Here is a 16,224-nt window from a genome sequence, read left to right on the forward strand (position 1 = left end):
GTACCCCCAGCAAGTCCTTGTAGATTCCCCACAGAGAACTGGGCCCGGCTCAGCTGTGGGGATCCCAGGTCCCCCTGTGGGGGTGGGGAATCCCCCGCTCCCACCCTCCACCCCCTGCCATCACTCATCTGGATTGCAGGGAGAAAAGGCAGGGGAACAAGCTTCCTGGGTGCTCTCCCAGGGTGGCGTGACGACATCACTCCCAGGAGTGATGTTGTCGTGCTGCCCTGGAAAATCTCCCATGGTTCACAGCAGGCCAATTTAGGCCACAACTGGGCCAAATCAGGCCTGTTTTGAGCAAAATCGGCCACTGCGAAGTGCGAGAGGGGCCGGGAGTGCTCCCGCCCTTCACAGCAGGCCGATTTGGGCTCCAAACTGAAACAATATTTACCGCTTGGCTGGGCTTCTTTGCTTCTGAACACTGGATCTTCAAAATAAAAACTGGCTTCTTCTATGGAGAGGGGCTTCCTTCACATAACATTTCAAAGCCATCAGCACAAATGTGCCAATAGAAACAGGGGAGGGGCTGTGGCTCAATGGGAGAACCTCAGCTTGGAATGCAGAAGGTCCCAGGTTCAATCCCCGGCATCTCCAGTTAGAAAAGGATCAGGTAGCAGGTGATGTGAAATGCCTCCATCTGAGACCCTGGAAAGCAGTGGCCAGTCTGATTAGACAATACTAACCTTGATGGACCAATGGCCCTACCTTCAGTGTAGGGCCGCTTCCTGCATGTTCAAATGAAGTTGCTTATGGTTTCCAAACTGCTGCTGGGCTTCACAGATGAAACACATTCATGTGAACAAGAAATTTGCTTTATGAACTTCACAGATCAAACACATGTGTGTATTTCATATGTAGAAAGTCACACTGGAGGAGTCCCATTTGGGCTAGTCCATGAAGAAAACAGACAATCTTCAAACTGAAGATTATGTTCCTGCCCATGACCTCATACAGAAACACGCTAAACACCCTCCTCTGTGCCCAAAAAGGTCATATTTTCCCCATCACATTCCGGTGACATCAAAGGCACTTTCAATTAAGGAGAATTCTTGGCCTTTTGTACGTCTTCTGTAAAGTTTGGAGGGGAAATAAGAGAGAAAATCACCCATCGCTCACTGACCTCACATCCTCGACCTTGGATTATTAGATGAGGCCCCGTGGCGTGAAAAGCAATACCTTAAGTTTTTTAAGAGAAATTAGTGACGCGTATGACGGTATGGCTCAGCAGGCCTGTCCACCAGGATATATACCCATGATGACCACAGAGGCAAAACCCTGAAGGACTTTTCCATCATTGCTCCCGAAAGAGGCAACTGGTGGCACCCGGGACCATGTCTTCGAACACGCTGGCCGCCTGCATGTTTTGCTTCCTGGCTCTCTCTTCAGCCTGCTACATTCAGAACTGCCCCATTGGCGGGAAGCGTTCCACCCTGGATGTGGAAGTCAGGAAGGTAGGTTGCGGGGGAACTGAGGACCACGGGTTTGCATCAGGGATGGTCAACTTTTGGGCTTGACTAACGGGTGGAAAAAGCTCAGTGTCTTTCTGTGAAGATGTTAGTCAGCTGCCAAAGCACTGGGGAGAGAAAGGGGGGAAGCAGTTGGGTTGTACATGGTCCACCTCAGACACAGCTGGAGGCTGTGGGGCTCCAGGAGGTGACAATAGTTATAAGTTAAATGGCTTTCTCCCTTGCTTCTGGTCCCAGTGGCAATGCTAACAACAACAACAACAACAACAACATTCGATTTATATACCACCCTTCAGGACAACTTAATGCCCACTCAGAGCAGTTTACAAAGTATGTCATTATTATCCCCACAACAAAACACCCTGTGAGGTGGGTGGGGCTCAGAGAGCTCCAGAGAACTGTGACTTGCCCAAGGTCGCTCAGCTGGCTTCAAGTGGAGGAGTGGAGAATCAAACCTGGCTCTCCAGATTAGAGTCCTGCCGCTCTTAAGTGACTGACCCAAGGTCACCCAGCTGGCTTCAAGTGGAGGAGTGGGAAATCAAACCCAGCTCTCCAGATTAGAGTCCTGCTGCTCTTAAGTGACTGACCCAAGGTCGCCCAGCTGACTTCAAGTGGAGGAGTGGAGAATCAAACCCGGCTCTCCAGATTAGAGTCCTGCCGCTCTTAAGTGACTGACCCAAGGTCACCCAGCTGGCTTCAAGTGGAGGAGTGGGGAATCAAACCGGCTCTCCAGATTAGAGTCCCACACTCTTAACCACTACACCAAACTGGCTAGTACCTCTGGGATTTCTTTCAAAGGCCAAACAAAATGGTCTGGCCTGTCACTGGTCACCACGAGTGCCTAACCCTGATTTATATCGTGAATTTAACATGCAGGTACTTTAGGAAGCTCAGCGATGGGTGACATTAACTATGCAGAAAACTGAACAGCCACTCCTTTGACCACTCATGAAAGGAAGAATGGCCTCAGTCAGAGAAGCCTGATCGTTGCAAGTAGTAACTTGTTTTTAAACTTCTAGGACAAAAATGATTGCCGGCTAGCAGGGCTTTTTTTCTGGGAAAAGGGGTGGTGGAACTCAGTGGGTTGCCCTTGGAGAAAATGGTCACATGGCTGGTGGTCCCGCCCCCTGATCTCCAGACAGAGGGGAGTTCAGATTGTCAGACTGTGGCTAGATAAGGTACTCTCTGCCAGATTCCCTTTAGAAGCAAGAATAAGTCCAATGTCTAGCAAAGGAAGTTTTATTGCAGAAAAGGTCCATTATAGTCCACTGTCCTGAATAGGAGACTCAGGATGGTACATGATCATTGTTACCAATGAAGAGCAAGCATAGGATACAGAGTAACAATACCCATCTGGAACAGCCTCCCCCCACAGTTCTCAAAACAACATCTTTCAGTCCTGGGAAGCTGCTCTCCTTCAAGGCCAATGCTTGGTGGAACTGGGTTAGACACAACAATCTCCTCTGGTGGGAATGCTGCCTGGGAACTGGTGCACCTGGGGAGAAAGCACTTAAACACTAGAAGCATTAGAAAATGGAGTCAGTACAGTTTAGAAACATACTGGACCTGACATTCTGCCCCCCTTAAAATAGATCCCCCCCTGGCTTATATGGATAGCGAGTATGAAAAGCTTTGGTTAATCTAGGAGCATGAACATGTGCAGAGTTCACCCATTCATCGTAACCAGAATCAAAGTCCTTCCAGCGAATGAGGTAAAAAAGCTGGTTTCGTTTGAGCTTAGAGTCCAAGATTTGTTGTACCTCATAGTGTATTTGGTCGTCAATCAAGGTTGGAATGGGTGGAGCTTTGACGTGCCATTTGTTGTCGGTGGGAGCTCTTTTCAGAAGACTGACATGGAACGTATCATGCACATGGCGCAAGTTCTTGGGCAAAGTTACAGCAACAGTCACTTTATTTATTATTTTGCGCACAGGAAAAGGTCCTAGGAATTTTAGAGCGAGTTTGCGGCTTGTTTGAGCTAGTTTCAGATTTTTTGTGGAAATATATACATGATCTCCGGGTTGTAATTCCCATTCGGCCACACGATGGCGGTCTGCGTATTTTTTGTAATCCAGTTTGGCTTTTTCGAGGTGTTTTTTAATGAGAGTCCATTGCTGTGCCGCCTCCCCCCACCATGAAGACACATCTGGCAATTTTGAGGAATGGAGAGGGGGTGCGTCCAACGGGAAGGGGTTGAAGTGGGCTCCGTAGACAATTTTGAAGGGGGCCTCTCCCGTCGAAGCGTGTACACTGTTGTTATATGAGAACTCGGCCAAAGGGAGGAGGTCCACCCAATTATCTTGCTGAAAATTGATGTAACAACGAAGGAATTGTTCTAATATTTGATTTGTTTTTTCGGATTGCCCGTCGGTTTGTGGGTGGTGGCTTGAACTGAGGCCTTGCTCAATATTCAACATTTTCAAAAGCTCCCGCCAGAAGTTGGCAACGAACTGTCCGCCGCGATCCGAAATCACCTTGGACGGAAAGGAATGTAATTTTACAATGTGTTTTAGAAACAAATCCGCTAGTTTTCGAGCGGAGGGTATAGCAGTACAAGGGATAAAATGAGCTTGCTTGGAGAACAGATCTACCACAACTAAGATACTATTATGTCCTTTAGAGATAGGCAGATCAGTGATAAAGTCCATAGATATTACTTCCCAGGGTCTGTTTGGTGTCTCCAAGGGTTGTAAGAGACCCGGAGGCTTCCCTTTCCTGGTTTTGGCGCTGAGGCAAATAGGGCAGGAACTAACGTATTGGGAAATGTCTTTGCGCATGCCCGGCCACCAAAATTGTCTCTGGATCAGGTGTAAAGTTTTCAAATACCCATAATGTCCAGCAGTGGGAGCGTCATGACAGCGCTGTAAGATCTCCAGCCTGAGGCTGTTTGGGACATAAAACTTGCTCCCAGCTAGCCAATCCCCGTGTGGGGATTGGGTTAGTTTGTTTCGTGGAGCCCTATCCCCCTCTTTCTCTACTTCAGTTTTGAGTTTCGATTTCCATTCTTGGTTAGCCGGGAGGGGCAGCTTGGCCCGACTGCGAGTGGTCACCACGCCCCCAAGTTGCGTAGGTGAGAATACAGTGTCGACAGTCTCCTCCCTTTTGCTCTTGTGTTGGGGCATGCGCGATAGGGCGTCCGCTAAAAAGTTAGTTTTGCCCGGGAGATAGTTTAGAGTGAAGTTGAATTTGGAAAAGAATTCCGCCCATCGCAATTGCTTAGCATTCAATCTGCGCGGGCTTCGGAGGGCCTCCAAATTCTTGTGGTCCGTCCAGACCTCGAAAGGGTATCGCGCCCCCTCCAGCCAATGTCTCCAGTTAGTGAGGGCTGCCTTCACTGCAAAGGCCTCCTTCTCCCACACATTCCAATTTCTTTCTGCCTCCGAAAACTTTTTAGACAAGAAAGCGCAAGGCCGCAGCCTCCCATCCTCCCCCTTCTGCAGCAGAACTCCCCCAATCGCTGTATCGCTGGCGTCGACCTGCACTATGAAAGGGGTTTGTTCGTTGGGGTGGGAGAGGACGGGTTCCGTTACAAATTGCTTTTTTAAATATTCGAAGGCCGCCTGGCAATTGGGGGTCCATAGCAGTTTGGAAGATGGTTTCTTAGCCTGGTCCCCTTTATCTTTGGTTTTTAGCAAGTCTGTTAAAGGGAGCGTGATTTGGGCGAAGTTTGCTATGAAATCCCTATAGAAGTTGGCAAAACCCAGGAAGGATTGCAGTTCTTTACGGGTGGTGGGTGTTTGCCAGTCTTGGATCGCTTGTATTTTGGCTGGATCCATTTTCAGACCCTCTTGGGAAATACAATACCCGAGGTAAGTAAGTTCGGTTTTATGGAATTCACATTTGGACAACTTGATGGGCAGATTATTTTCCATCAGTGTGGCTAATACTTTCTGTACGGTTTGGATATGTTCCTCCTCGTTGTCGGAGTAAATTAACACATCATCAAGGTACACCACCACCCCTTTGTACAGAAATTCGTGTAGAATTTCGTTTATCATGGACATGAATACGGATGGGGCTCCCGTCAAACCAAAAGGCATAACTAAGTATTCATATTGTCCGAGGGGCGTATTAAAAGCCGTTTTCCACTCATCCCCTGCCTTAATACGAACGTGGAAGTAAGCATCTTTTAGATCTAATTTTGTAAAGATCTTACCTTGGGCCACGACGTTGAGAAGGTCTCGGATGAGCGGTATAGGATAGGCGTTGTTTGTGGATACCGCATTTAACCCTCGGAAATCAGTACACAGTCGGAGTCCGCCATCCTTCTTTTTCACGAAGAGGACTGGAGCGGCGTGGGGGCTGGTGGCCGGGCGTATGAATCCGCGTTGGAGGTTGGTGTCAATGAATTTTCGAAGCTCTTCACGTTCATGGAGACTCATGGGATAGAGCCGTCCTTTGGGCAGTGAGGCTCCGGGTAAAATTTCTACCGCACAATCCGTACGTCTGTGCGGGGGTAGAGTATCCGCTTCCTCCTCCGAGAAAGCCTTTAGAAAGGGCCAGTACGGTTCGGGTATTTGGCTGACTTCTTCTTGGGTGAGAAGGGCCTTTTCTTTATGCGTTGGATCGTCGCCCCAGTTCTGATTCCAACGGTGATTTTTACAGTTGGTGTGACTGAAGGTAATACATCCTTGTGCCCAATCTATATGGGGGTTGTGATCACATAGCCATCTACTGCCTAGAATTAACGGGTACTTGGCAGTAGAGCTGATGACAAAGGACCTCTTCTCCCAATGTTGCCCCATGCCCGTGATTACTGGGATGGTCTCCGTTGTTACAGGATTCATATTGGTACCATCCATTTGCTCAAAGATTACTGGATTGTGTAACTCCCGGGTTGGTAGGACTAGTCCATTGACTAACGCAGGGGCGATAATGTCTCTTGAGCAGCCCGAGTCAATAAGGGCTTGCACCCGAATGTGCATCTTCCTCTCAGGGTTGAGTAGAGTCACTGGCATGAATAAAATGGACCCAGGTGGCCGGTCCCGTGCAGGGACGGGCTTCTGGTGGATCTGTCGTTTGGGTCCTTTTACGACAGATCCATTTCGTTTCCCGACTGGGGACTTTCTGGATTGACTTCTGCGGTTGGGGAAGCGGGATCATATTCCATGACTTCTTCCGCTTCCAACCCCCTCTCTGAGGCTGGCCTTTGGGAAGTGCCGCGACCTCTATTCGCCCGGGGTGCTGGAGTCGGGCGTTGGGGCGCAGAAAACTGAGCCGGAGTTGGACGGCGTAGTTGGAGCGGAGGTCTTTGCACAGGCTGGTAAGGGCATTGTGCTGCAAAGTGACCAGCCTGTCCGCAGTGCAGGCACAGCCCTTGTTGCCATCTAGCATCTCTCGCTCCACGGGTGGCGTAGCTAGTTCCCCGTGCCGCCCTCTGTAAGGTTAATGGTCTTCTTTGTCCCGTTTGTTGTTGTTGTTCAACCAAACGGACTTCTAATATACGATTCTCCACTTCACAAATAAGTTGGATCCACCCTAACAGCGTAGGGGGATTGTCTTGCATGAGGGCTCTGTCCAAAAGTCTCGGGTTAAGGCCTTGTTTGAACAGGATAATTTTGGTGGACTCCTCACACCTGGGGCACTTGGCTGCTAATTGTCGGAATTTTGTAACATAGTCTCTTGCTGACATGCTGCCTTGTTTGATGGCTTGCAGTTCTGTTCGGGCCCTAGTTTCCTCTAAGGGGTCTTCATATTGGGCTCGAATAGCATCCACCAACCCCTGGAGAGTATCAAGTTCTGGGGCCCCGACATTGTATAGTCCTACATACCAGTCTGCTGCCTTGCCCTGTAGACGAGATCCGAGATGTTCGATTTGACTGGCCTCGCTGCCGAATAGGTGCCCCCAACGGTTGAAAAACTGTACCACTTGTACTAAGAAAAATCCCAGTTTGGAGGGGTCCCCATCGAAGGTGGCTTCCAGCTTTACCCAGCCCATCGGGAGGTCTTGCCTCGGAGCAGGCACTGGGTAAAAGTCCATCGGCATTTCTAGTTGTCCCTGAGGCACAGGCGGAGGTAACTGGGGCCTCGGTAGGGGCAACGGTGCCGGCTGTGCTGGCGGCGGTCGAGCCGGCGGTGCCGGCTGGGGTTGACCTGGTGGTGCGGGCGGAGGTTGTCGCGGTTGCGCTGGCGGGGTTGGCCTTGGCTGGGCCGGCGGCTGCAATGGCGGGCGAGCTGGTGGCGGTATCCTCGGTCTAGCGGGTAACACCGGAGGCGTTGGCGGTGGCTGTCGAGGTAAGAGGGGCCGCAGCGGCGAGGGTTGAGTAGGTGGAAGGCCGCGCGGGCTTGCCCCTCCGGGCGTCGTCAATCTAGGAAGCAGCGGCTGGCCTCTGGGCGCTATTGGACCTTCTCCCGTAGGTTGGCCGACGGGGACAGTGTTTGGCGGTTGACGCGGGGCTCCCTCTTGGTCCGGCCGGACCGCTATAGGAGAAGTAAGAGGGGGTATCACCGGTGTATCACTTGGCTTTTCGGCACCTTCTGTAGGCCTCTCCACGGGAGTCTCATCTGGGGGCGCATCCCCTTCCTGGTTAGGTTGTTCGGTGGGGGTCTCTCCGGGTGGCTCAACCGAGTCATCCCTTCTCGGTGGAATTTCTTGCTGCTTGGGAAGTTCCTCGGTTTGCTCTCCCGATTCGCCCAGATAGGTGCCCCCTTCGCCGGTAGGTGACGGCTGCTGTTGGGCATCCTCCACCGGATAGGATATGACACTTTGAAGGGTAGCTATCTGTATCGCCATCTCTTCAGGGGATAATCTTTCCCCTGCTCCCATTGCCGAAATTAAATGGATGGCACGAGCTAAACTTTCTTCCATGTCCATCAGTTTAGCTTCTAACTGTTGCATACGACTCGCCCCCGGTTGTTCGCTCGTGGAAGCTTCATTCGTTGCACTCACCGGGGACAAGGGGCCCCAAGGAGGAGGGTCCCCTTGGACGACTCTTGATCTCGCGGCTAGGATCCCCTTGGCCATGCCCGTTACGGCCGAGATGCTGGTATCCACCGCATAGGTGCGACCTTGTATCTGCTCCCAACTTTGTTCAGGGACTTCCGTTGGCTCTTTCCACGGAGCAAGTTCGGAGTAATCCCAACTCAGGGCGCCGCGGCGAGACGTGTCCTCTTCCGTCTGCTCGAGCGTCCTGTTCCAATAATTCCATGATTGGCTGCTGTCGAGCTCCAGGACGGTTCCTAGGCTTCGGCGCCTTTCCATAGAAACTCGAGGATGGAGCCCACCTACACGACGCTCTCTAGTTTCTCTGGGTCTGGCACCCCACTCCGACGGGGTGGGTACCGAAATCAAGGGGAGAGCGGTCGCTTTCGGCCTTGCCCCGAGGTCGGCTTCGGTCTCGACCGGAGCACTGAGGTCGATGAGAGGCGGGGTGGAAGTGGAGACTTCGGTTCCATTCCCGGCTGCTCCCAGCTCCTGGGAGTCTTGGGCTTGTACGGGTTGTTTGTCGGGAGACACATACGGCTCGAACAAAGGATCCCTGTCCGGGACAACCTTGGATTCCGCTGGGCCCGACTCAGACATGATTGGTAACAAAATGTCAGACTGTGGCTAGATAAGGTACTCTCTGCCAGATTCCCTTTAGAAGCAAGAATAAGTCCAATGTCTAGCAAAGGAAGTTTTATTGCAGAAAAGGTCCATTATAGTCCACTGTCCTGAATAGGAGACTCAGGATGGTACATGATCATTGTTACCAATGAAGAGCAAGCATAGGATACAGAGTAACAATACCCATCTGGAACAGCCTCCCCCCACAGTTCTCAAAACAACATCTTTCAGTCCTGGGAAGCTGCTCTCCTTCAAGGCCAATGCTTGGTGGAACTGGGTTAGACACAACAATCTCCTCTGGTGGGAATGCTGCCTGGGAACTGGTGCACCTGGGGAGAAAGCACTTAAACACTAGAAGCATTAGAAAATGGAGTCAGTACAGTTTAGAAACATACTGGACCTGACACAGATTGCCCTCTGTGCCGCTCAGCGGTGCAGAGGGCAATCTGAACTCCCCTCTGTCTGGAGATCAGGGGGCGGGACCACCAGCCATGTGACCATTTTCAAGAGTTTCCAGAACTCCGTTCCACCGCATTCCTGCTGAAAAAAAGCCCTGCTGGTTAGTAATTTTTGTGAGCTTAAATTGTACAGAGCTGTAGAATGTCTCCTGGCTCCCAAAGTTCAAAGTGAAAACGTGTTATTCCAATATTCAATATATCCCAAATGAAAAAAGAAAGATGATGTTTGGAAAAGGTACCGGAGAAGATAATGAGATGCTCTTTCATCAAATGGTTTTTTAAAAATTTATTGAATAATACAACACAAACTTGATTTTTAAAAGATTAGTGCAAATGTAACAGCAAAATTCCAGAAACGAGAATATAACAAGTACATAAATATTGAGCATATGAGGCAACTTGGGCTCCATAGTTCAGGGGTTAGAGCACTGATCTTGTAAACCAGGGGTCGTGAGTTCAAATCTCACTGGGGCCTTTGTTATGTATCTGTTGAGAGCTGCTGTAGCACAGTGGTTAAGTGGTTCGGTTGCGAATCAGCACTCTACTGGTTCAAATCCTACTCCTGCCATGAGCTCAGTAGGTGGCCTTGGGTAAGCCACTCCTCTCCGCCCAGCTCCCCAGCTGAATTGTGGGGATAATGATAACACTAAATTGTTAACTGCTCTGGGTGTGGCACTAATCTGTCTAGAAGAGTGGTATATAAGTGCAGTTATTATTATTATTATCAGACTATATTCTTCCATATTAAACCAAGAAAACAAGATCACAACATCCCATGTTGGTACTCTCAATGCATCTCCTCCAGCAAAGGATGGATCAAACCTCGAGTGTGGGAAGATCCCATGTGAATATGAGTGCCATAGAACGTCCTAGTGAAATAGATCGGGACTCCAAGATATGATGCTAAGAGGCAAAAGGAAAGACCAGCCTTATGAACTCTGAAGTCATTTGAACAACTCAGCTTTTATTCTTACAAAGCTGACTGGTAAGAGTACATCTCCCCTTTTTGTGTTTTCCTCTGCAGTGCATTTCCTGCGGGCCTAGAAACAGAGGCCACTGCTTTGGACCCAACATCTGCTGTGGAGAAGAGCTGGGCTGCTACTTTGGCACTGCAGAGACGCTGAGATGCCAGGAAGAAACCTTCCTCCCGACCCCTTGTGAGTCTGGAAAGAAGCCATGTGGAAGCAACGGGGGAACCTGTGCCTCATCGGGCATCTGCTGCAACCACGGTGAGACCATTCGAGGGTGCCACGCTCCTAACCATCCACTCAGCCACCACTAATCCCATTTCTTTTGCTAGCCATTGATGATTTAACTCATGACATCTGCCAGTAAAATGGGCTGTGCATGACTTTGAGAAAGATGCATTTTTATAATATATGTTTTCTTTTCTTTCTTTTGTTGTTTTGCATGAGTATGCTTTGGTTCTGCCAACTGAAGAGGAAGGCAGGTACAGAAAACCAGTGCTGTTCCAATTGCTCTTAAGCCTGCTATGAATAATAACATGGATCAAACCTAGAGTTTGGGAAGATCCCATGTGAATATGAGTGCCATAGAACGTCCTAGTGAAATAATAACATAATAACCGTCCACTCAGCCACCAGTAACCTCATTTCTTTTGCCTTTATATTTTCAGTATGAGTATGCTTCGGTTATGCCAACTGAACAGGTATAGAAAAACAGCACTGTTACAACTGCTGTTGTGAATATTACTGTGTTGGGTTTGAACATGGAGATTTTAGGCTTAAGAAGTTCTGGACAGCGTCACACAATTTTCTATATGGCAATTACTTCTTTATAGAGATGTTAAATTCCTGGAAATGTTAAAGCTATTTAAAAAAAACCTCTCCCCTTTTAAAAATGTAAAAATCTTGACATTCTGGGAAAATTAAAATAAATGTCTTAAAAGATTCCTGGTGGGGAAATCCCCCACACCGATCTCTACTTTCTCCCCTCTAGTTGTTCCTGCCCCTGTACTCAGCCTCTCAACTCCCTGTTTTAATTTTCTCTTCAATACACAAAATTGCCACATTTTAATCCCATCCTCAGCCTGGAAAATGCCCTTTTTTCTTTCCCTCTCCTGTTCCACCCAAATGGCCATCTGGCTGGTTTTCCTTAGCATATTTTTTCATGATCTTGGCTAGGTATTTGTGTGTGCGTGCACGCATGTATGGGACATCTACATATGTGCAAATGTCACTGTTTGCAGTTTTAAACCCCCTCCTTTGGCTGTCAGGAAGTCTAAACCCGCAAGGTCTGCTCCCTCTGTTACTCCAAGACAAATTTCAATCTAATTGGCAAACGGCGACTCTGAAATCCCTGGGAAAATTGGGTCTTTCCCCTCAAAGTTTGCTAGTCATGGGGTTAGACTGGGCAAAATCACTCATTAAGCAGAGAGTGACAGACATTGAAAGACAAACAGATTTACCTAGATCACTAGGTTTTATTTCTTCAGATACTAAATATATTGCCGCTCCTGCAGCCTATTTTTACTTACTTGAATCCGGTAACTCCAGAAGGGCATTTAGTTTAGCTAGAAGTTCAACTCTACCCTCTGCCGTTCTGGAAGGAAAGTTTAAAGCTGTCCCTTACTCTGTTAGGCTTTGTTCCTGTCCCTTAAGAGAAATGGACTCAATGGAGCACATCTTCTTTAACTGCCCAAGTCATAGTAAAATTAGAGCAGAAACCATCAGTCCATTAGTAGAAAGATTCCCTGGAAGTTCAAATAAAATCAAACTTTATTATCTTTTGTCTGATTAGAATCACCAGACAACATGTCAAGTAGCAAGATTCTGTGCCCAGGTCTACAAGCAACGTCAATCTCATAAGGCAGACTGAATGTATTTTAACCTTTTAAACAACTAATTTATGATGATCTTATTTTTTTACTCTTATATTTATTCATCGTTCTTCCCCTGTATCCAGTCTCAACTGTTTTTAAACTGATTTGCAAATGGTTTTATATGTACTGGTCGCAGACTCTAACAAATAGGGGGAAAAAACCCTCCTTTTTTAATTTTCAGATTTATCTGGTTTATAGAACATTTGTATGTGGCTCCACTGTGTGGATTTTTTTTTATCCACGTGCTAGGGCAAAGTCCAAAATTACATGATATTTATTAACCCTAAACTTATTTTACTCCTTATCAACATAAAATATGTCACAAACTTCAGTAGTATAAATGCTAAACAGTGCAATTCTAAGCAAAGTTGGGCTTAGACTGGAGTAAGGGCCAAGCTACAAGTGACGAATGACACTTGAACAGCAAGTGGATTGAGTGGAGGGCAAGTGAACAGGCAGAAATACACTTGCCGTTCAAGTGTCATTCATCACTTGTAGCTTGGCCCTAACTCTGCTTAGAATTGCACTGTTAATTTTCTACAAGCAAAATTATAAATATCTCCAATGTGGGAGACAAATAAGAGCAAACTGCTGTACCTTATACTGCCGTTAGTTAGTTAGTTAGTTAGTTAGTTAGTTAGTTTTTGTTTGTTTGTTTGTTCCTTCCTTCCTTCATTAGCATATCTTAGTTTTTGACATGTGACAAGTATAAAAAAATAAAAATGGAAAATGGAAAAACATGCATTTTGTAGTACGGACAGGGAAGTGTATTATTTGGACAGAGATGAAAATCAGAGAGTTCTTGATCAAGTTCCACGGAATGAAGCACTCTATTCATGGTGAAGGCTATATTTTTAAGTCTGAGCAGTATCCCTGGAATTTTTGCATCTTGTGTATTTTTCAAGTTTGCCTCTAAGGTTGGTTCAGGTCAATGTTAGCTCATCTTCAGCTTCCAAAAAATAAAACCTTGTTACATGCAACATGATCTAGTTTGATTTCTTTAACATGCTCTCTTGCCGTTTCAGAGGGCTGCGTGTTGGACTCGATGTGTGCTCAAGAATAAGACGACAACGAATGTGAACAACGAGAGCGCACTTGTAGGCTACGAACTTGCCGGTCAACGACGCCCCAGGGTGTGTTAGAAGCCAGCAGCAAAAAAAAAGTTGGTGCAAAATAAAACTTGAACAACAACAAAACAATTCTGTCATTTGTGTTCTCTTGGCATTGCAATAAAGTGATTAACAGGTTTCTTGTGTGTGCTACTGCTCGTTTTGGTTAATGAAATGGGGAGGACATGGAAGGTACATTTTAAAAATATTTCCTTATGCAAAGATCCCCAAAATGGCTGACCCACGAAATCATTTAAAAACCACATAATATAAAACTCAAAATCCCAAGGAGAAACAAATACCACAACTTTCCCCAGCTTCGGAATTCCTGGAGGGATAAAAAAAGGCATCAGCTGGTGGGCTAAACAGATGCAGCACAGAATGTTTCACAGAGGCAGAGAACTGTGCAACACGGGGGCCACCACAGAAAAGGCCTTGCCCCTAGTAAATGACAATCGGCTTCTACATCTCACAGTTTTGTAATGTTCCTGTGCATATCACTGGGTCTTGTGCAGGTATATGTCCTAATGACTAGTGAAAGGTAGGACGCCATTTAGGATTTCTGCAACGGGCTATATACATTTGATACACACCAGCAAGCAATATACTGTGTGAAAACTAGTCGTGCACCTCTGTGAAGTATGACAGTGTGCATTAAACGGATATAGTCAGTGCATCTAGGACTGTTCATTACAGGTGCAGAGAACTTCCCACAAAGCACATAAGACACTCTTGAGCAAGGATTTTGAGTGCCTGTAGAGAGGAATTACTGGAGAAAAATTAAAGTTGTGTCACAGCTAGAGAATTGAAAGTTGCAAATTCCACTTTTGCCCAAAATTTTATCAGTGCAGAGAAGGAGAAAGATCAGATCCAAATAATGCTTTTCTTAACTGCAAAACATGGTGCCATGATACAGCTTCCTGGCCTCGATAGAGATCAACTGCTCACTATGAGAGACACCTGGAAAAAGGCAGAGCTAAACAGGACTCACTTGCCATTCTATCAGCCTACTATTATGTGATGCTTCTCAAAGCTAAAGCTGGGGAGAAATGACTGATTTCTAATTTCTCATCCTTGTCTCGATCGCATAATCCCTATTCTGAATTTGCTTCATTTCTTGTGCAAACTGAATCTGCAATGTATTGGTTTTGCACCGTTTTCCGTTTTGTCACATTGAATTATTCTCGGTTCAAACAAATCTTCAAAACCAACTGTGGAAAGCAAGAGACCACTGTAGAGAAAAAATATAAAAGAAATAGCAAAGTCACTTTCCCCCGTTTTATCTGATGTGCTCGGTATGCCCTCTTCTGGAGCTTCTAGAGCAAACATTCCTTTTCCCACAATCTTTTATTATGAAATTTTAGACCTTTCCTGATAATATGAAATGGGATTTTTATAAGTTCAGATCAGTTCTAATTAATTGGTACTTTTAAATGTTTTATTATTACTTATTGCATTATTGCTATTTTTCAGCATAATGTAAGGATCTTTGTTGGGCAGCATTAATTCATTATCTTAGTCTGCCTGACCAGTATTTGGGCAAAAACAATAGACCTCTTCCATGTACCACTTAGCTACGACACTAAACTACCATTCAGAGGTAAAGCGATATATCTACACATACATAATAGATTTACAAGTATATTTTAGTAAAAAGTGCAACAATATGAAAAGTATGAATACAGTCCAAAATCACAATCCTAATATCGTCTCACAAATCAATCAATCAATCAATCAATCAATCAATCAATCAATCAATCAATCAATCAATCAATCAATCAATCAATCAATCAATCAATCAATCAATCAATCAATCAATATCAGTCAGTAAATATAGCCATCATAATAAATAACAGTATCAAACTTCCTCAGATACTTTATAAAGAGTCCCAACTCTACAAAAGTCCAACTGGTGAGAAGAAATCTTCTGTGGGAAAATTCACACCTTTTCTTATACAACATAAAGGTAAGTGTATAAATAGAAGCTGTTGATATCACAGTAATTCCATGTCTTGGTATTTTTCTATTTTAAAATTTTTAAAAATAATTTTATTTATTAAAGAACAAAAAACAGAAAGAAGCAGTTAAGAATATATAGAACCTTGTAAAAAACTATTGAGTAGATCTGACAGATTATACATAATACAGTAAATTAAATTATAATAATAGAATAAAGTACATGCTAGGTATAATTAGAATGTAATAGATACTATTGCCCCTCTCCCCCTATTCCAAACCAAAAATCTAAAATGTTATTAATTATGTTTTTCATCTATTATTAAAGAGCCCAGAAAGATAAGTCTGTAAAGCACAGAGGAAATAAGGAATAATAAACACACATTATGCAGAAGTAAAAACACAATAGACAAAACACAACAGTATTTTTCTAGATGCTGTTCTAGATGCAGCACGAGAAAACTCTCTGGGGTGGCTGCAAAGTCTTGAATCAGAGGCCGAGCCAAAGTCGAAGAGCCTGATTCCCCGTCAGAATCCATGAGCCTAACGGGTATTTCCAGCATATAACCCCTCCCTCTTTGCAATAACCCCCCCCACAAAGGTTCATCTGCAATAAAGTATCCACGCTCAATAGCAATCAAATCACATCACCAAGTTGGCACCAAACTGATGGTCATTCACCCATCAAAGGATAATTCAGGGCAGTAAGGAGTAAACAGATGCTCTGACCTTTCATCTTTCTAACTTTCTGGTTTGTCCCCCTCTCAGTGGCGTAGCATGGAGGAGCCAGAGGGGCGTCCACCCCAGGCGCATAATTTTTAGGGGGCGCCAGGCCCAGGAAAGCTTG

The 16,224-nt window shown here is 46.0% G+C and overlaps 1 protein-coding gene and 1 non-coding gene across 2 annotated transcripts; both read left to right on the plus strand.

Annotated features, from left to right (window-relative positions):
- The first annotated feature begins 1,331 nt into the window (after positions 1–1,331).
- On the plus strand, positions 1,332–13,375 carry LOC129336463 (neurophysin 1-like). Its single transcript, XM_054989563.1, has 3 exons — positions 1,332–1,451; positions 10,495–10,699; positions 13,338–13,375. The coding sequence occupies exons 1-3, from the start codon at positions 1,332–1,334 to the stop codon at positions 13,373–13,375; spliced, it is 363 nt and encodes a 120-aa protein (XP_054845538.1).
- TRNAT-UGU (transfer RNA threonine (anticodon UGU)) lies at positions 9,873–9,945 on the plus strand. The gene has a single exon. It is a non-coding gene; the product is annotated as a tRNA-Thr (tRNA).
- Positions 13,376–16,224: the final 2,849 nt, after the last annotated feature.

Source organism: Eublepharis macularius, chromosome 10 (assembly GCF_028583425.1).
Source record: "Eublepharis macularius isolate TG4126 chromosome 10, MPM_Emac_v1.0, whole genome shotgun sequence".
Taxonomy (NCBI): domain Eukaryota; kingdom Metazoa; phylum Chordata; class Lepidosauria; order Squamata; family Eublepharidae; genus Eublepharis; species Eublepharis macularius.